A 19,820-nucleotide genomic window follows, 5' to 3' on the forward strand; every position below is an offset into this window, starting at 1 on the left:
AAGAAGATAGGAGGTGATTTCTGAGGGGCTGAGGGGATGACTAATAGTGGAGAGAGTATCTGAAAGTTGTTTTACTTTGGTGAAGTAATCGGTGATTGTGAGGGAGGCCTTTTTAAGAGTAGATAGTTAGAATCGAATACTGAGGATTCTGGCAGAGGAAGTGGAAGAAAATGATTTTTCTAATGCAAGCCAGACTTCTCTAGAAGTTGTAAGACCAATAACTTGGGTGAGAAGATATTCGGTGAGGGAAGAAAGGAGAGCACTTAGAATGGTTTGATCTTGTTGTGACCAGTGAATATATGCAGGATTGGGGATGTGTATGGAGCTATTGGAAGATGAAGGAATTGTGAGAGGTGGGCAAAGAATGGAACCATCGAGATAACCAAAGAGATTTTGACCACGGAGGTATGGAATGAATTGGACTCGCCAAAGAAGATAGTTGTCTTTGGTGAGTTTGATTGCAATGATATGATGGAGTTGGGTGGGGAGAATAGAACTGGCTGTAGACAGAGAAGAACTGTTGGAAGAAGGTTGGCTTGTAGAGGACACGTTGGAGGCCATGGATGAGCGACGTATGTCTTTGGAAACTCTGATACCATGTAAAAGTAAAACAAGATAGATAGAAACAATGTTTTCCTTCCTTGATTCTGGAGGACTACATGCAGTTGTATTTATAGGTGTTTTATACATAAGATACATCTGTTACAAATATTTGAAAAATATTTAAATTTGAACAGATTTGGTTATATCTTGGATTATCTTCCATAATCGTCATCCTCATCTATTTGTTTAGCTTTATCTGTTTGTTGAGATTCAGTTGTTCCAATAGTTCCATCACATGCTAGTAGGTAGAGATCAATCTGACTCACAGACACCTCCATTAAACTCTTCCAATCAATAGTCAACAGTTCAATTCTCGAACTTTACATGCCAAAGCAATAGTCGACAAAAAAATGTTATAATGTGGTAGCAGAAGATGCAAGTTTTGGCTTTGTTATGAATGCTATTAAACAAAAAAGAAGATGGATTCAATTATACATTGGCAAAATGACAACAAATTTCATCAACAATTCTTTCCCAAGCTAGGTTTCCTTGACCACCTGGCAAATTGCGTTGGCAGCCCTGGGAGCTTAAAGGGAATGTGGCTATCACGCTCTCCAGTGTCAAACCAATTGTTTCTATGTGGGTCCGTGAGCATTAGTCGCTTCAGATTTCATTCTTTTTGGACAAGCCATTCTCATATTTACAGCTGCCCTCGTTGCCCAAATTCCAGTCCCTGCACCTGAGTCGTTTATCAACAAACACCTGCCTGGTGCAGGAAAGGAAATGGCAGAATAAGCAAAGAGGCATTTTGAAAAGGACCGCTAAAAAAAAAAAAAATGACCACTGTAGTGGCTACTAAATGATTTTAAACGGGGTCTTACTCAGACCTTTAGTTGTTCTTCATGTACTCTGAGAGCTTCGAGGATGCTTTCAACCCACCTACAGTAAAATATCATAAACTATCAATAAAATTTATATAGTTCAAGTAAATCCTCCCTGAATGGATCCTAAGCAGGAGGCCTAAATCTTGCCAATGCATCCTCAAGAAGCAAGAAGAAAAAGAATACCCTTCAAGGCCCGGATTAGCAGGATAATATACATTCCGTAATCCCAATCGTTTTGCAGCCAAGGCAGTTGTCTCACCAATGCAAGCAACAGAATGGTTCCACTTTTCTGACTCTGGAACAAGGTTGACCCAAGCACTGGACAAATCAGGATCAGATGAAGTCAGTATTGGAACCAAATGGAACTGAATGAATGGAATTACGCACACAAAACACTTTTTAAGTTTAGCTTTTAGAAACCACTATGCAAAATACATCCCTGGCACCCCAACCAAATAAGATCACTCAAACAAGGCTAACCTCCCAATATTCAGTTGCTTAGAGAAAATTGTCTTCAGACAAAATTATTGAAATACTAAACAATGAAAAACAACCTAAAAACATAAATTTTATTGATAAGAGCTGACCGAACTGCAGAAGGTGAAGCTACTGCCACCACTGGAGCTGAAAGCGCTTGAGTCAAAATTGCCAGCTCAATGTTATTGACAGCTACCTGCAAAAGTTGGAAAATTTAAGGCAAATGTTTTGTTTTGAAGTTCATGAAAGGTCCAGGAATTATATTTCCTCTATAAGAGTGTCAGACCATATGTGCAAACACTAAAAGCCAAGATTACACAATACTAATCTATACATGGAAATTTTTACCTAAGACAAAATTGAGCATATATATACATACACACACATTACATTCCTTTCCCCACTGAAACTAGAACTCAAGACCTTACTCTAGAAACTTACATGTGGCAATGGAGCCAAAGGCCAAATCCACAGCTCTTATATTTTGAAGAACAAAATACTATTAATAGAAACATATTTAGGACCACTCCCAAACAACGCTAAGAAATCCTCGTTAATTGGAAGTACCTAAAACAAAGACAATGTGTTATCTTCCTGAACAGGTCCTCTAGTAATATGGAAGAATAAGTTCAAAACACAAAGTTTTCTCATTGAGAGGCGTATGCCCTCAGATAATGCCATCTTACCAAAAACAACTACAGAAAGAGCTCTTGATCATAATATTGGTTAGCCACGATATATCAAGATCGTACATACAATGCCTTATGTTAGAAAATATAGTGAAGGAAAATTTCATCTTTTTATGTATGTTGTAGTATCTAGAGTTTACGTTATCTCATTCAGCATGTTTATATGTGTCTCTAGATTAATTTTCATATAATTTGAACGTGTATATTAGGAGATATAAGGGATTAAGTGTATTTTAGTGAATAGGGGTATTTTTGAAAAAGGGAAGGAAATTGTGCACGATCCCCAAGGAGACTCTTTGCCAGAAGTCTTTTCATTCATCTGTCTCTCTTCTCTCTTCTCTCTTCTTTAATTTTACCCTTCTTCATGGTATCAGAGCAAGTATCTAGGTTTGACAACCCTTTTTCTGTGTTTTAACCCTATCAAGGGCTGTGACTTCACAAGGAAGGGGTTCTTGAGGTTCATGCCCTATTGGTTGGTAACATTCTATCATTTTTCCTCTTTTTTTCTGCCATAACTCTAGGGTTGTTGGTTTATATTTCCTTTAGTGCAGTTTAATTATGATATAGAGCCCTAGAGAGGACTCATTGCTGAGGGTCTCTCCCTCTTGTTTGGTGTGCAACCCAATATTGAGTTTTTTTACTGCATCACCCTCTGAAAAGGTGACTTCAGCCCTGGATTGTCAGCTTTGTGTGATTCTTGAGGGTGAAGTCGCTCTATATTGATGAAATTGGGTCAATTTGGGTCTATGAGAGAATAGCATAAAACCCTAATTATTTGTGAAGTTGGCCCACCTATCCTGTGCACCTAGCTTGTTAGCTGAAGTCTTCAGTTGCTGAATTGTGATTGTTTTGTGATTCTCATGGCTGATTCCAGTGAGAAATACACCCCCTCAAAAGAGGTAGGGAATTCTAATGGAAAAGATTCCATTGTGATAACTTCGAAGAAATTGAATGGGCAGAACTATCTGAGTTGGTCTAAATCAGTACGAATGTATTTAAAGGTCAAGCAAAAGTCAAAAATATCAGAGAATGATGACTGGGAGGCAGAAGAAGGTCAAGTTATGACCTGGATGATAAACAGTGTTGATTCCAAATTGAGGAATCAAATTATGAATTGTGAGACCGCAAAAGAGATGTGGATGTCCTTGGAAATCCTTGCATGCATGTTACAGAGTATTATAGTGAATTTCTAGGCGTGTGGCATGAGATAAATGTATATTATCCGTTTACTATTGATGAACGGGAATTAAGAAAGTAGATAAGCCAATTGCTGGTTGCTAAATTTCTTGAGGGTTTGGGTTCAGAATTTGATGGAGAGAAGGTACAATTACTTCCTTCAGATATGTATCTACATTGTCGATTACATCAATAGAATCATGCATGGTGAAACTACTGTTGTACCCCGAGGTAGTGAAGGAGTTAAGATGGTTGACGCTTCTACACTTAATATTTCTAGTTTCACAGAGTCTTCTAAAGGTCGTGGTAGTATTAGTAGAAGCAAAGGTAGAGATGGACCTAGGTCAAGGTCATGGTAAATTTGAAAGGAAATGTAATCATTAGGTAGATCCAACCACTTCTCTCACAAGTGTTGGATCAAGTTTGGTAAGCTAGCATAGGCGAACTCGACTATTCATGAGAATAGAGAGATTCCTACTGAAGTGGTAAGCAATATTATACCGACATCATCTGATGAAATGCACCAACTAGTACAATGTATAGCTCAGTGGACCGTTGCCTCTTCCTCGACATCTATGAGTTAAACTTCCACTCCAACATCCACTTTTGCGAGTGCAGGTATGTCAGCTCTCCATGTGCGTCTGTCATCCACTTGGGTTCTTGACTCAAGTGCCACTACCCACATGTCAGGTATGTCATCCTTGTTCTCTAACTTGAAGTCCTCTTATATTAAACACGTCTCCTTAGCTGATGGTTTTGTTTCATCAATTCAAGGAGTCGGCAACTTAGTTCCATCCTTCACCATGTCTCCTCAGTCTATGTAATTTGTTCCTAAATTTCCTCTCGGTTTGTTATCTGTTAGTCAACTCATTAAGTCTATGAATTGTTTCGTTACATTTTATCTTTCTCATTGTGTGTTTCAGGATCTTATTACGAGGAAGACAATTAGTTCTGCGCATGAGAGATATTATTTGGAGACCCACTTACTAGAGCAATCACTACATGCCACAGTTTATAGGTTCACCTCTACACTGACACCTATTGTTAGGTCATCATTCTCTAGCACAATTGGTTCAACTTTTTCCTACATTTCCTTCCAGTCTTTCAATTCAGTGTAACTCATGCCAACTAGACAAGAATCACTAGACACCATTTCCATTAAGTCATTCCAGGAGCAGTCGTTTGTTTGAGATTGTTCATTTTGATTTTTGGGGTCTTTGTCTTGTGATTAGTATGTCAGGTTACAAGTATTTCCTTTCATTTATTGATGATTTTAGTAGATGTATTTGGGTGTTTCTCCTACGAGAGAAATATGTAGTATTTCATGTATTTCAAACATTTTATAATAAAAAAATCAGTTTGATAAATTTTTTCGTGTACTTCGCTTTAATAATGGCCTGGAATTCATGAACCAAAATTTTGATTTTTTTTCAAGAATGTGGGATCATTCATTAGTCATCATGTGTTTTTACTCATCAACAAAAAAGGCATGATTGAATGCAAAAATCGTCATTTATTAGAAGTTGCTCGTACTACGTTATTGCATATGTATGCACCCAAATCTTATTGAGATGATGCTTTCTTACTGCATGCTTTCTTAATAAAAGGATGTCTTCTTCTGTTCTAGAGGGACTAGTTCCCATACAAATACTAATGTCATTTGTTATCATATTCCCTTTGTCTCCTAGTGTATTTGGGTGTATTTTTTTACACATGTTTAATTCTTCCACAGATAAACTTTCTCCCCATGCAGACAAATTTGTTTTTTCTAGGATATTCTCGTGTATAGAAGGGATACAAATGCTTCTATCCTTCAAATAAGAAGACATTATATCGTAAATGTGACATTTTTTTAGGATACTTCCCTCTTTCTGTCATCCACCATAGACACACGTCCTTCTACTCTTGGTCTAGAAGTAGTTGTTCCAACTCCTATGGAGGTTCCTAGCTCTTCATCTAGTACTACTATTGAGAAACCACTGCAGGTATATCATAGATGACATGTGCCTCAACATCAAGCTTCAGTGCCCTCTCACATAAGATCGTGACTCACCCTCGTTGTGGATCCTGAGGTAAGTGATCTACACTTTCCTATTACTCTTCAGAAAGTTGTCCCTAGAGCTACCAGTTTGATTGAATTGATTTATATCAATATATGCAGTTTGCTTTTGTCTCTCTCTTCTTGTATTATTCCTTCTTTTGTGCAAGATGCTCTATCATCTCCTCACTGGAAGCAGGCGATAGATGTTGAGATAGCAGCACTACTAGACAAAGGCACCTGGCAATTGTGTGATCCACCACCTGGTACTATAGTTGTTGGTTGTAGATGGTCTATATAGTGAAATATAATGTCGATGGAACTATTGATAGATACAAGGCTCAGTTGGTAACCAAGAGCTACACACAGACATATGGGGTGGATCTTTGAGGCTTTTTCTCCAATTGCCCGATTGTCTTCTATCATGATTTAGATGTCGGTGGCAGTAAAGCAAGGGTGGTCTCTATGTCCACTTGATAATAAAAATACCTTTGTATATAATCTAGATGAAGAGGTATATATGGAGCAAACACCTAAGTTTGTCGCTCATGGGAAGATTGGCAAAGTATGCAGATTCAAGAAAGCCATAAATTGTCTCAAGCAGAGCCCTCGAACCTAATTTGAAAAATTCAGCCAAGTTATTATGTCTACCAGGTACTCCAGAAGCCATAGTGACCATTCCCTCTTTGTATGAGAGATTGTTGGGTATTGTGGTGTTATAGGTGTATATGGATGACATCATCTTATCTGGCAATGATGTGAAAGGTATTGAGGAGGTAAAGGCGCATCTTGTAAAACACTGTCAAACTAAAGACCTCAAATCATTAAAGTATTTTTTTGACATTGAAGTAGCTAGAAACAAGGTAAGTCTTGTTCTAACCCAAAGAAGATATGTCATAGGTATGCTGCAAGAGTATAGGTTGTTGGGTGCCAAACCAGATCTTTGGGTAAACGAGAGTTTGGGATTTTTTGTAACAAATTGGTCCTTTAGATATATATGCTCCAACTTGAGGGAGAGTACTAGAAAATATAGTGAAGAGTAGTTTTGTCTTTTTACATATATTGTAGTATCTAGAGTTTACATTATCTCATTCAGCATGTTGAGATGTGTCTCTAGATTAATTTTCATATAATTTGAATATGTATATTAGGAGATATAAGGAATTAAGTGTATTTAACTCATTTAAAAAAATGTATTTTAACTGAATAGAGGTATTTTTGTAAATTGCATCTATCTTACTTAATAAAAGAGAAGGAGATCGTGCACAATCCTCAGGGAGACTCTTTTCCAGAAGTCTCTTCATTCATCTCTCTCTCTTCTCTCTTCTCTCTCAATTTCTCTCTCTTCTTTATTTTTACCCTTTTTCACCTTAACTAACCAAGATTACTGAAAATATATACAATCAATTATGAGAACAGATACATGTGAACAATCTGTGATAAATCAAAAACTTTTCTATATAATAGTTTTAATTCATCAGGAAAGCAACCAACATTAGACAAGAAAGAAAGAGTTCAGACTTTACAGTTGAGTAGGTATTCAGCCTTGTGACCTCAAATCCACGAACTGACAGGCTCTCCTCTGTTGTTTAAGATCATATATTTCAGCCAATGGAAAAGTAAACCAGTCCAACAGGAGGTATTCATAATCAAACGCTCACACAAACTTATAGCAAGTGATGGCCCTCTTGAATTCTAAGAAAACTCAAAGCCAAGCATTTGTAGTATCTTAATTCCACGGGCTTTAAACCAGCTGTAGGAGAAGTTAGCAAAAGTGGATTCCTTCATATAAATGATATTGGCTCACAATTAATTGCTCCGATAATCTGTCTACAGACAGAGACTAAAATATCCCTCCCATCACACAGAGAAACCAAAAGAAAACAAAAAAACTAAGCTGTTAAACATGAACAAGCAGATAGAAAACATACCAATCTCATTGCTAGCCTTCACAGAAGCAGGATAAAGGACAGTATAAATTCTGTTTTCATGTTTTGGAAGCTCTGAAGCTAAGACCTTGCCTGTGGCTGCAAATTATAAAAAAAAAAAAACTTATCAAATAAAGTTTATTCTCTTATCTATATCTAATGTAATGTGTTCACCCGAAAAATCTGTATCTGCTGCAGTAAATGACTACCATTATCACTGCACAAAAATAACAGTATTGTCACACATATATTACTCACCACAGGAATAGCACACTTCGTCAAAGTAACAACAAAAATAGATCAACTGGGAGTCAAGTGGCCGCAAGAGTTCAATAAAATTGACTCCTACAAGCAATGTTGCACACTGTGATAAACGATAGAAACCTTTAGCTCATCAAGGGGGGCAGAATAGATACAGAAAATCTTTGCATCAGCCAATGGGACAATGAATTTCTAATGTTATTTGCTAACTCAAATCATAAGTTTCTCATGCTACATCCATGATGTGCCTGAGCAGACATCAATCTAAAGCTTCATCCATAGGAAAGGTATGGCAAAGGTATGACATGGGGCATGGTGAGGTTCAACTACACCTTTATCCAATAAGATAATCCCTACCGTGAAATATTGTGTTGTCCATGTCTTACGCCCATTGCTTATTTGTGAAGAGAATGTTAGTAAGAAAAACCTCACATAGGTCAATGTCAGGAAAAATCCTGTGATCATTAGTTTGAAAAGAGTCTCCTCAGCTAGTCATCTTGGGATGAACCTAAATCCAACTTTAACAATTGTCAAGAAACTTATCCAATGTTCCACGCTAGACAAAGTCTAACATAGGTACAAACATGCTAGCAATGAAGTTGAGACAATCTAAGAAGAAGAGGAAATCAGACACATTGTCTTCTCTACTGCCTAAACAACAAAGCTGATGAAACTGTCAATCACCTATTACTGCATTGTCTTTTTTCTTGGAGAATATGGACGCATCTCCTCAATCATATTGGGTTCCAACTTTGCCTCCCAATGGATCTTCTAGACTCATGCAGAATAATTTTTGCCACCAACATGCCAAAACTTGGCAAAGTCGTCCTTTTAGCATGCCTTAACTCATACTTTGTGAGGTATTTGGAAGGGAAAAAGCCATAGAAGGCTCAGCTACAAATTCAAAACTGCTGACGAAGTTGCTAGCATCATCATTGGCCACGTCTCTTCATAGATTCATAATCAGCCTGAATTTGCTAGCATGAGAGATTCGTCTCTTCACCTCATTGGAGGATCCTCACCTGCATGTCTGCCTCCCCTCATGGTTGCTTAGACTACTTCTGCTATATATCTTAAACTTAATTTTGATTGGAGTGCAAGTGGGAGCCCTAGGTTAGCTGGTTTTGGAGGGGTTGTTCGTGACTCTACCCGTACCCACTGAGTGGTTTGCCCTTCTCCAAGGGCTCATCGTCTTCCATGACCATTTCAGTGATCCTCTTACTATTGAAGGTGATTCTTTATTGTAATTGGTCTTGTGTGCCTAGATTAGCTAATGATGTTGTTGATTCTTTTACCAAACAAGGCGCCTCCCTACAATTTCTTGTTGTTAGGGAAATGCTCCTTTAGTTTGTTTTTATCTCGTTTTCTGAACAAGATAGTTTTAATCTCATACTACTTGTTTTTTCTATTGTAAATAAAGGCTCATTGTACTCACTTATAATCAAGTCAGTTGATTATTATTTTTTTCTCTAAAAATTCAACAAGTCGATTTTATACAAGCTTTCTCATGATAGAAATAACTAAGCTCTAACCAAGATTGAAGCATCATCCATCTATTCCTTTTTATTTTATAGGAGAATGCATGTGTTTTCCCTAGACAAGTTTGAGCATGAGACAAGTTGCCATTAGCTGAAAGGCTTCCTATGATCTCTCCTCCCCTGATAGGACTAGAAACTTGTCAAATCTTCTATAGGCTTCCAATGTCTGTTTTTTGCATAACTTGAAAGGATGATAGATCTGGTAGCATGCTACGCAAGTCTTTAGGAGTGAGGTCACCAACAGATGAAAGATGAAGCTTTAGTCTTAAGACATATTATTGAAGAGCAGGTATGGAAGAGTCTAACATGACTCTCACAGAGCCAAAATTAATATGTTGCAGCCTAAGAAGAGTCTCATAAGAAGTCTCACAAAAGAGGTTCAGTTTACGGGTGTTTGAGTTATATTAGTCTTCTATTTATATTCAGTTGTTTAATTGTGTTAGGACTTATCTTTAAGTGCTAGACTTTGGTACCTGAAACATGGGTAGTTTAATTGTAATTTGGTTATACTTGTTTCTTCTATTATAAATAGAGGCTCATTATACTCAAATTACATCAAATCAATGAAGTATTTTTTTTTTCCAGAAATTCAACATTGTGTCAAAGAAGGTTCTGTGAATTGACTCGGTCAACCCGCAGAGATAATGTGACCCTTTTTCCTAATTTTTCTTCTCTAATAATTTTGATTCATATTCTACATTTTTCTTTCTTTCCTATCCTAGTATCTGTTATTTCTTTGGTGTTCGCACCTCCATATTGATTCTTTTCCTATTGCAAATTATATATTGATGAAAAAATCTTTAAGTCTATTTTCCGATGCAAGGCAATCAAAGTTCTCTACAAAGAGATATTGATATTTGAAGCAGCAAAATTCAGACAGCTAGAAAGGTTTGAGTAGCAACAAAAAACTTCAATTTTTGAGGCAATTAATGCCATCAAGAACAAGACTTTATATGGAAAATTATGTGTCAAAAGAAATATCTAATAAGTCTATTTTCTAACCTATCAAACCAATTCTCAATCTGAGTTTTCTAAAGGGAGATATCAATATCGGAAGAGTTAGTGGCAATGCTAACCACAAAAGAAAAAGTACTCAATTTGACTAGATTGCAGAGTCCGAAATCTATCAGATTTTTTCTCTCAAAAGAAGCATATTTTATGAAGAAAAGTTATACTTGAATGAAAGATATCAAAGTCTAGTTTCAAAAGGAGCAACTTTCATTTCAATCTAATCTATGTGTAAGGAGATATTCTCATTGGAGTCAGAAAGGGTCACGCTAAAGAATGAAGTAAATCAAGTGGTCATAAAAGATACAGGAAAGAATTATTTTATGTCAAATTAGGTATCAAATTAAAGCTCTTTGAGTTTAGTTTCTTTAGCACAAAACTTCTGTGATTCTGAGCTATATTGTGGCATATATGGATATCAAAAGTACCAAAGTTTCTTTTGTTTTTGAGGCAAAATTTTCTTTTAATCAAAGAGTTTTGGTCAAACTTAATCAGTCTATGATGTGTTCATTCAAGGTATGTGATTTCAATTTTTTGTGTTTTTTGCATTGTCACCCCCCCCCCCCCCCCCCCCCCCCCTCCGAAATTTCTCTGAGGTCATATTTAGTCCAACTTATTTGTTATGTTTAAAATTCTACCGTTACAATATCCCCTATATTTTTCTTTAAAAAAATGTCACATTCTAGATTCATTTGGAAGTATGAGTGTTACATATTTGCCTCATTCCGATTAAAAGTTTTTTTTCCTCTAGTATTTATTCAATTTATCATCTTGTGTTTTCAACATTTCAAAGTAATGCCTAGACCCACTACCCAAAAGTATAGGAGTGTGTCCAACATCTAACTCAAATCGAGTCTTTTATTCTTCATCCAAGAGTGATTTGTGTTTGAGCTGCCCTAACACAAAGAGTAGTCACTTTGTTGTGCCCTAAAATTGGGTCATTTTTTCGCCTTTGAAATTTAGCGGAGTGTATTTCAGACTATGATCATTTTGATTGGTCTATAGAGCTTTATCGTACGGCTAAGAGTAGTTTTCTTCTTTCATATTGTGTTTTATCCAAGCTAGGTCTCTTTGTCTTTTTTATCCCTAACATGAGGGGGAAAAGTGGAAAAAGTACAAGAAAGAGGTGTTTTATTTTATATGTTGTGGTAACTTTTTATGTGACTAAAATATTCAAGAAAGGGAGAGAGCAAAAGAAGAAGATTTTGCATCTATGAAGAATTTTTTCAACAAAAGAAGATTAAAGACCAAGAATCTTTTTCCTTATAAGCTGAACCTATCCAGCTTGAGGGGGAGTGTTGAAGAACTATGGAAAAGTTTATCATGACTCTCACAACAAGAAGTCTCATGGAACAAAAATTAATATGGTGTAGTCTAAGATGAGTCTCATAGGAAGGAAGTCTCACAGAAGAGGTTCAAGTCTACGGGTGTTTGAATTATGTTAGTCTTCTATTTATGTTCATTTGTTTAATGTATTAGGACTTCTCTTTAAGTGTTAGACTTTGGGTGTAATTGGGATATGGGTAGTTTAATTGTAATCTGATTCTACTTGTTTCCTCTATTATAAATAGAAACACATTGTACTCAAGTTATACCAAGTCGGTGCAATATTTATCTTTTCCAAAAATTCAACAAGTATAAGATCAATTTAATTCATGTTATAGAAGCTAGAGACGGTGACCAGCACTAGAGCCACTTTGCCCCCTAACACAGTAAATAGATATAGTAAACCGGAAAATTATTTTTTTAACTGATTTATTTATGGAATAGAACAATCAAGCTAAAGCAGCTATCTACTTTAAGCCTTGGTTAGCACCAAGAATAAAATATTTTCTCTCTACTGGATCAAACAATAAAGATCAAGCTAAGGCCCAAATAAGTACCTAGAATTCAACCAGAAAAGGTAAAACTTATTTTAATTTACTAAAAAAACTGCCAAAATATAACTTAAGATTAAACTGAAATATAAAAGTCTATGCGCCAATAACTTCTGTTTCTCTTCAACTACAATGCCTTGAGCTGGCCTGTTCAACTTCAACCTAACATTCTGTTGGTAGTCCCATGGCCCTCCATAAGTTTCCCGCAAGGAAGGGCTTTCAAGATCTTGAATTTCCAAATAAACAGTTGGTTCCTCAATTTTTTTCTGATGACCTCAGGAATGAATGAATCTGTACCGATTCCTTAAGATCGGAGGAAGTGTTTGGTTGGTCATTATCACTATCATTTAGTTGCTAGCCTACCTCATATAGCTGGATTGAGGATCTAACAAGTATGTTCAACCTGATAAGGTTGTCTCCAAGTGAAACTAATGTAAAACATCTGGTTGGTATAACTGTCAGTTGTCTTCACTTCAAGAAGGCTTCAATCAAGATCCAGCACTTGCGAAATAAGGACCAAAGCTTGTCCATGGTGAAATCCATGTCCCAAAAGCTTGTAAGCAAGTTTCTTCCTTGAACAACCTCAGCACGAAGGTGGATCTTTCTGTAAGCATGATCCTCATCATTCTAAAGGACAGCCAAGCAACAGTAAGACACATGACGCTTAAGACCTTTAGACCCAATCTTTTACACTAAGTCTGTTGACTAGAGTTTTACCAATAATTCACATGTCGAAGATAGATGGCACCTTGAAATTATCCCTTTTTTTTCTTTGCTAAAAAGAACGACAACCTTCTTCAAAATCAGAAAATTATAATGAGGTGTTTCGTTTCCATTTGACAGAAACAGATTTCTTAACTTTTGACAACCTAAGAAGGAGAGGCACTAACATTCCACTGCACACTTTACAGGCAGGAGGATTAAGGCATGAATCATCTTCCACTACATAGCCCCTTCACCTGGTCCATCTGGATAAATTTCTTTAACAAACTGGGAACCAATCTGTGCCTTCCCAGCAACTTGGTGGACCTCCTAGTTCCTGTGAAAGGGCCCAATACCTAAATTCAGTAAGCTCCTGGTCTCAGCCTGGCTGGCTTTCCTTCCTTGGAAGGTCTAGCTTGAGAGGAATAGACGGCACTTAAATGGTAATTATAGTTCCAATAACCATGTGCTGGAGATCATCAACACCTCCATACTGGCTTGGATCAGCAGGAGAAAGGAGTTCCAATCTCTTTCGGGTGGCTTACACCGGCAGAATTGGAGGCTAGTTGCAAACTTTTCTTGCCTAGCCACAAGAATATGGCACAATGGGCTCCTCCCCAACAAGCGCCTTTGGGAACCCCGGCTCCACAGGCATTGGGGATTTTTCCACACCAACGAGAGCATCACGATCACCTTCTACTCAGGGTCCATAGGGTGTTTTGACTCTATAACAACAGGAATTCAGTCTTTGGCAAAGAAAGATTGTCTTTAAAATACCCATTCAGGGCCACCTCCAGATCGAAAAAGACTCTCACATCATCATTTGTTGGTGCTCCAAAGCTAAAGAGCCCCCTTGTGACCATTGGCAAACTTTCCATGAAGTTTTGAACATCACTCTGAATTCTCCTGTAATTGGATGTATGTTCCAAGATCAACCAAGTCTTTCACTAACTCTCTTTCTAAGCAGGGAGTGTCCTTCCAATCCTTCATTGGTAGTCCGCCATCATTTCCTTTGCCCTTTGGTCAAAAAGAAAAGAAAATAAAAAAATAAAAAAATAAAAGAGAGACCTGCTTCTTTTTTAGATAAGAGTCCAAGTCTTCCAAGAGGAAACTGTACTTCAATAACGGTAGCTTCTTAATTTTATAGTGTTTTACCAAATTGAAACCTTTTCCTAGCATGAAATTTTTAGCACGCCACAAAATTAGGTGAATCAACAAATTGCAAATATACAAATAAACTTCACCAAAAATACTTCTTTCTTAGTTATTTCTTGCACTTCCAACATAAAATCCGCCCTATAGAAATCATAAATGAAATGACAAGACACCACAATGCAACTAGTACAACATTAAAGTCATGTGTACCAAACCTTGATATAAACACAAATTACTTAGAGAAGATGGTAATGTACCTTTTGATGGAGAAAAAGCAATTTGGAGAGACCTATGGTGAGATCGCATGACTTTCTCAAAGACACTTGCAGTACCAACTCCAATCACACCAAGACAAACCTTCGGAGTTCCAGCAGCCCTGGGTAGGAAAGTATGCAATTCTATATCTCATAATAGAATCTAAAACAAATGTTTCCAAATCAAAAAAATTGTGTGAATTCACCTTTAGCTTCTCTAATTTCTTATCCTAGATTTTCTCAAATGTGCTAAATTAGATCTAAGTATGGTAGAAAGGATTACAGACTTGCAATGGTATGGCTTCTAAAATACAATAAATTACTTATTATTATACTTTGTAACTAATCTAGTATCTATTTATGCGAACTTAAGATAAATAATGAACAGAAATATTTTCTCCTTCAATGGCTCTCAATTTTTTAATTCCAACATTCGGTGTAGAGTTCCGATCTAGAAGCAGCAAAGTCCTTTCCACTTTCTCTGGCCCCTTGCGATTAGTAGAATCCACTGTTTCTGAGCTTTCGATGCTGGTCCGAGGTTTGAAGATTCTCAAGAACAAGTCCCAAGGCCCCCTTATTGTAGAAGGCTACTCCTTGTTGGTTATTACCTGGCGCATCAGTAAAAAGGATCACCCACTTGGCTGAGAATGTTGTTTGTTCCCGGAATCATGTTCTGAGGTCTGCCAATTGTTTGGCAAGTTCTCTTGCTAAGGATGGATTGCTTGTCAATCTCTCATTGTTTGGGACCCCTCCTTTTGATTGTTTCTTGTTTGTCTTCAGAATTTAATGAATTTGTGCCATTTCCCCCCAAAAAAATCAATGTAGTGTAATTTTGTATTCCAACTCCAAGTACTGATGTAGATGTGGTAGGTGTCTCATGCTACCAGGTTTTGCGGGTCTGAAATTGAAGTTTTAAAGCTAAATCCGAATTTATGAACATTCATAACACCTTAGTTTGTATCATTTTGTGGGCATATCAACTAAGAAGAGTCGCTATAGAAGCTCCAGTGGTGCAAAAGGTTCAGCCAGTTACTGCTCTTAGTTCTCCTCAACATTTTGAATAAAGGTTTGCAACACGTATGAAGCTCATGCCTGATGATCTCAACCAAAACTCAAGAAACACCAAAACATGGCTCAAGCCACTAAAGTAGTCCAATGAAGTTCCATAAAAAAAAACTAAGAGTCTTATCTAAAGCATGCAAGAATAATCTAAAAGACTGTGAGTGGCACCCTTCATCCCAATAAGAACTCTATCTTTCCCTCCAATGGGTCCCAAGCCACCTAAAGCCACAGATAAAAAGTCAATCTAAGGAAATTATTGTTTATAGACAAAATTATTGAATTGAAGGAAACCTAAACCACCAAATGCTACCACAATCATTTTATGATGATATGGCTTTTCAAAGTCATTCCTAAGAGAAGCCTTTTTTTTCTAAAAAATTAACTAGTGGACAGTTCATTCAACAACTGTCAGACCACCAGGTATATTTTTCTTCTTTTTGTAATACAGTTCATACATTTGCACCCAAGTACTTTGTATACTCATAATAACTGAACTAAAAATCTCAAAGAACAACAAACAATCCATGCCATCATTGGCTTTGAAATTTCTGAATAGGCACAAGAAATTCGAAGAAAGAATGCACCCACTTCCAGGCTTCAAGGAAAACAGATCCTGCTTCTGGAGAAGTTATAACAACCCAATCAAACAAATTATCTGCAACAATGGAAGGTACGAATAAATTGATTTTAATCCCATTTAGACCTCAAAAAATGTCCTAGTTTGAGTAGGATAAAAAACCTAAAAGAAATCTAAATCAACTCGAGGAAAAGGAAATAAAAAGAAAAACCATAAATAATTCAAAAAAATCAGATAACCCAAGTTCGTAAAGGTAATGAAATGGTTACCACTTAATAAAGTAGAAAGCCTCTCCATGTCAGGCCCTTTAGTATGCTCAACAAGAGGAACCTCCAAACAAGGAACACCATGAACAGCCTGTAAAATCATGTTAAAGGCACACTATAACTATATTTGGGATATGCTATCAACACTATCTGAAATAAGCAATTAGAAAAGAATATAATGGGATCTCAAAAATAACACATAAAATGTAATATAAATCAGAAAGTTCTTATGTTAAAGGAATCCTAACCTTAAAATTTATGCTAGATAGATGTCAGACTTCATTCTATGAGTTTACCAAGATCCAACAGCATATTGAGCCTAAGAATCTCAACTGATTTTTCGTATATAGTTGTTTTGCTTGTTCTTTGGAGAAAGTACATAGTAGCTATTTAAACAAGGATGTTACTGTTTGCCAGCATAAATCAATTGCATGCAAACTAATTAACGTAAATCAAAGTCCTAGTATGCTTTCAATGAAGCTAGACATTATCCAAATTGGCAACCACATAATGGATATTTTCAGCTTCATTACATTAGACACTGCTGGAAGTCCACAAGAATCACATGCTCAAGCCTCTCCATGATCTCAGACAACTCGTTTCTTTTGAAGAGGCAAATATCATCAAAATGTATCATTGCGATGGTTTTGGCATAATAAAATATATAAAAGTTAAAAATTTCAAAAAAAGAAAAAAAAAGATTAAAAAAATTAAATATGATTCAATCATATTCTTTTACATAAGATTTCTAACGTTAAATCCTAGAGTGATCATGTACGCAAGTTCTCCCACCATCTGATATTTATGAGAAGAGCTTGCTACATCAAGGAGAGGAGATTTAGGACACACTATCACTCTGAGTGGGGTTAAGCATGTTGCATCAGCATCACAATAGAGTTTTTCCTCTCAAGCCCCATTATGAAGTCTATATACATACTTGAACAACTTTTCTCAAGCTTTATTTAACAAATCAAAGACAAGAAACACCAGACTCAGCCTACACATCACAGCTAGGTGCACTTGCCGTTCAATTGAATCACCTTTACACAATAAATAAATCATTAACCTGCAGTGAAACACTATTTCTGTGCAATTTTCTCAGGACTCTGCTTCACAGCCTACCTCAAAACAATAATTTTAACTGCACCATTTTGTCGTCATCTTCAACTAAATTCCAAAATTTTGTTCAACTAATAAACAGATAGCATCCCAATGTCTAAACATTTAAGCATGTATGCCTATAATCTACCAGCTGCTAATATCTCCCTCCACGCCTCCCAAAGAAGGGGAAGAAATAAAAGGTGCATAGATCACCCACTTCAGCTTTGATGCAATGCCACTTAATACGTCAGAAAATATTTTACTCTGATCGACATTTCCAAGTGCAGAACTGCAAATGCCGACACTGGGTTCTTCCAAAAAATATGTTTTATCTTCCATTTATCAGTTGTCACAAGAAAAGAAATATCAGAATGCTGCCGTCTCAATAATAAACATTTATCAGGTAAAGAGTAAAAAATCAAATGAAATTAAATGAGCAAAGACCAATTTACGAAGACAAATTAAATGCCGACACTCCCTTCCAAAGATAATTTAGAATAACGACAGTACAGAAGTTTTCATTAAATGTTCGACATACAATACGTACATGAAACATAAAAAGCACGAAAAGAAACAGGTCGAAGCATATTAAGAGAAGACGGGTGAAATAAGAGAACAAAGTCTAACAACTGAAAACATGGAAATAACACCTGGACACTAACAATAATAAAAGAAAAAAAAGCTCCCTCGTCCCAAGTCAAGGCAAAACCAGACAAACATAAACAGAATGTTGACAGAACCCATTTGAGATATCAACACGAGCGCATACCCAGATATTTTCATCATTCATTAGAGCTTCTAGAACGAAAGAAGAAACAAAGGACAATGGCAGATAAGAAACAGAATGGGAACAGAGAGACGTACAGATGAAGTTCAGGAACATCAATGTGCAATTTCAAAGAGTTAAAAAGCATGACAGAACACGAGTAACTCACCAGGGCACTGATAAGTTTCCCATTTTTCCCTTGTTCCCGCGTCACCACAACTTCCGGCCTCGGAGACGCAGAGAGAGAAGCCGGAACCTGGCGCATATAGACGCTAGGCGAAAATCTCCGAAAGGAAGCTGAAGAAGAAGAAAGAGAAATCGCCATGGCGAAACGTGTAGGTGTCTAAGCGTCCATCCTCCTTTCTGCCCTTTAGTAATCGCTAATCCAGAGACACCTGGTGCACGGTCAATTTTACAAAATCGATTACTCCAATAAAAAACTGATTCCGCAATCTAAATATCGTCATCGAGAAAACCAGAAAAAGGGTAGCCTGTCAATTGCGAAACACCCACAATCTCATTGGTCCCTGAGGAAAGAAACCTCCTTACGAGACAATTGGCCCTCCTGCCAATGAAAAGCTTTCTTCCCTACCATTAGAAAAAGACTGTATTCTGATTCTTCAATGTGGAAAGAAGCGCAGGCCAATGCATGAGGTGTTTTCAATTGTTTATACGACTACCAACAGCTGAATTGCCTTCTTCTGGCAGTCAGAATTATTTAATTGATCAAAGAAATCTCATGAACTGTTGTCACTGTTAGTAACTTTTATATATTATATAATCTAATATCATTTCATATTGTTACAATCATAGAACCTCTCATAGGTGTCAATTGTTGTATGGTTTGATTGGCTTTGATCAGTAATGCTGAACTAGTTCCTTCACATACAAGTGCCTATAACATAGTTTCTAAGTTTAGTATGCATCATGCATGACGTCTGATATAAATAAGTGATTATATTAAATCTATAGGTGTTGATTGTTTATTATTATATGCTATATAAAGTTAATTATGATATAATTTAGTTATTCAAATTCTAATATATAAATGTTTCATACTTGGAAGAGTTATAAGATTTGATTATAGGTATAAACATAAATATTTGATCGCCAAAATAAAACGCTAGTCGGTGATCATTAACATCACTCAACGGTGTAGATCGAAAGAACTTGATCATCAGTTAAACGATGGTCAAAATAGAAAAGTCAAAGCATGATGGTTTAGTCAAATGATCCATCGATTGTCAAAATCAATGTCTCAGTCAAAATTTGGATCGACTATCGAAATCGAAGTCTAATTAACAATCAAGATATAACTTAGAATATTACATAATATAGTAGTCAAAATCAATTTGTAATATAGAGTAAATTAAAGATGCATGATCTAGGTGGATTGTTGTGTTTATTAACTAGTAGCTAGAAGTACAACATCTAAGAGAATATGTATCGAAAAGTTTCATGTCTCTCCAAGTTCTCTATAACCATGGACAACATTTATTTGGTTAGGAAAATCAAGAG

General features: G+C 36.5%; 1 protein-coding gene across 3 annotated transcripts; it reads right to left on the reverse strand.

The window, feature by feature from the left end:
- Window positions 1-870: 870 nt before the first annotated feature.
- LOC137935904 (uroporphyrinogen-III synthase, chloroplastic-like) lies at window positions 871-18,886 on the reverse strand. 3 transcript variants are annotated; one of them, XM_068780314.1, is made up of 11 exons: window positions 18,816-18,886; window positions 18,472-18,697; window positions 16,439-16,526; window positions 16,181-16,247; window positions 14,534-14,652; window positions 7,739-7,834; window positions 7,334-7,389; window positions 1,982-2,100; window positions 1,611-1,745; window positions 1,431-1,482; window positions 871-1,309 (listed from the first exon to the last, which is right to left on the reverse strand). In XM_068780314.1, the coding sequence occupies exons 2-11, from the start codon at window positions 18,625-18,627 to the stop codon at window positions 1,295-1,297; spliced, it is 903 nt and encodes a 300-aa protein (XP_068636415.1). In that variant the 5' UTR covers window positions 18,628-18,697; window positions 18,816-18,886; the 3' UTR covers window positions 871-1,294. The 3 variants fall into 3 exon arrangements, with proteins under 3 accessions (XP_068636415.1, XP_068636414.1, XP_068636416.1); XM_068780313.1 differs by having other exon boundaries at window positions 18,472-18,832; XM_068780315.1 differs by having other exon boundaries at window positions 2,015-2,100; window positions 18,472-18,830.
- Window positions 18,887-19,820: the final 934 nt, after the last annotated feature.

The sequence above is a fragment of the Aristolochia californica genome, unplaced genomic scaffold, assembly GCF_029961685.1.
Source record: "Aristolochia californica isolate CCGP_79_NKW_82.1479 unplaced genomic scaffold, dmAriCali1.0.hap1 SCAF_7, whole genome shotgun sequence".
Taxonomy (NCBI): domain Eukaryota; kingdom Viridiplantae; phylum Streptophyta; class Magnoliopsida; order Piperales; family Aristolochiaceae; genus Aristolochia; species Aristolochia californica.

What these genes read in the sequence shown, in the direction of transcription:
- LOC137935904 (XM_068780314.1), bottom strand. Translation starts at nt 18,627, where the DNA reads ATGGCGATTTCTCTTTCTTCTTCTTCAGCTTCCTTTCGGAGATTTTCG. An exon ending in GGAAACTTATCAGTGCCCTG is followed by an intron (nt 16,527 to 18,471) that starts GTGAGTTACTCG and finishes ATGATTTTACAG; the next exon opens with GCTGTTCATGGTGTTCCTTG. An exon ending in AATAAAATTTATGTTTTTAG is followed by an intron (nt 1,746 to 1,981) that starts GTTGTTTTTCAT and finishes TGATTTGTCCAG; the next exon opens with TGCTTGGGTCAACCTTGTTC.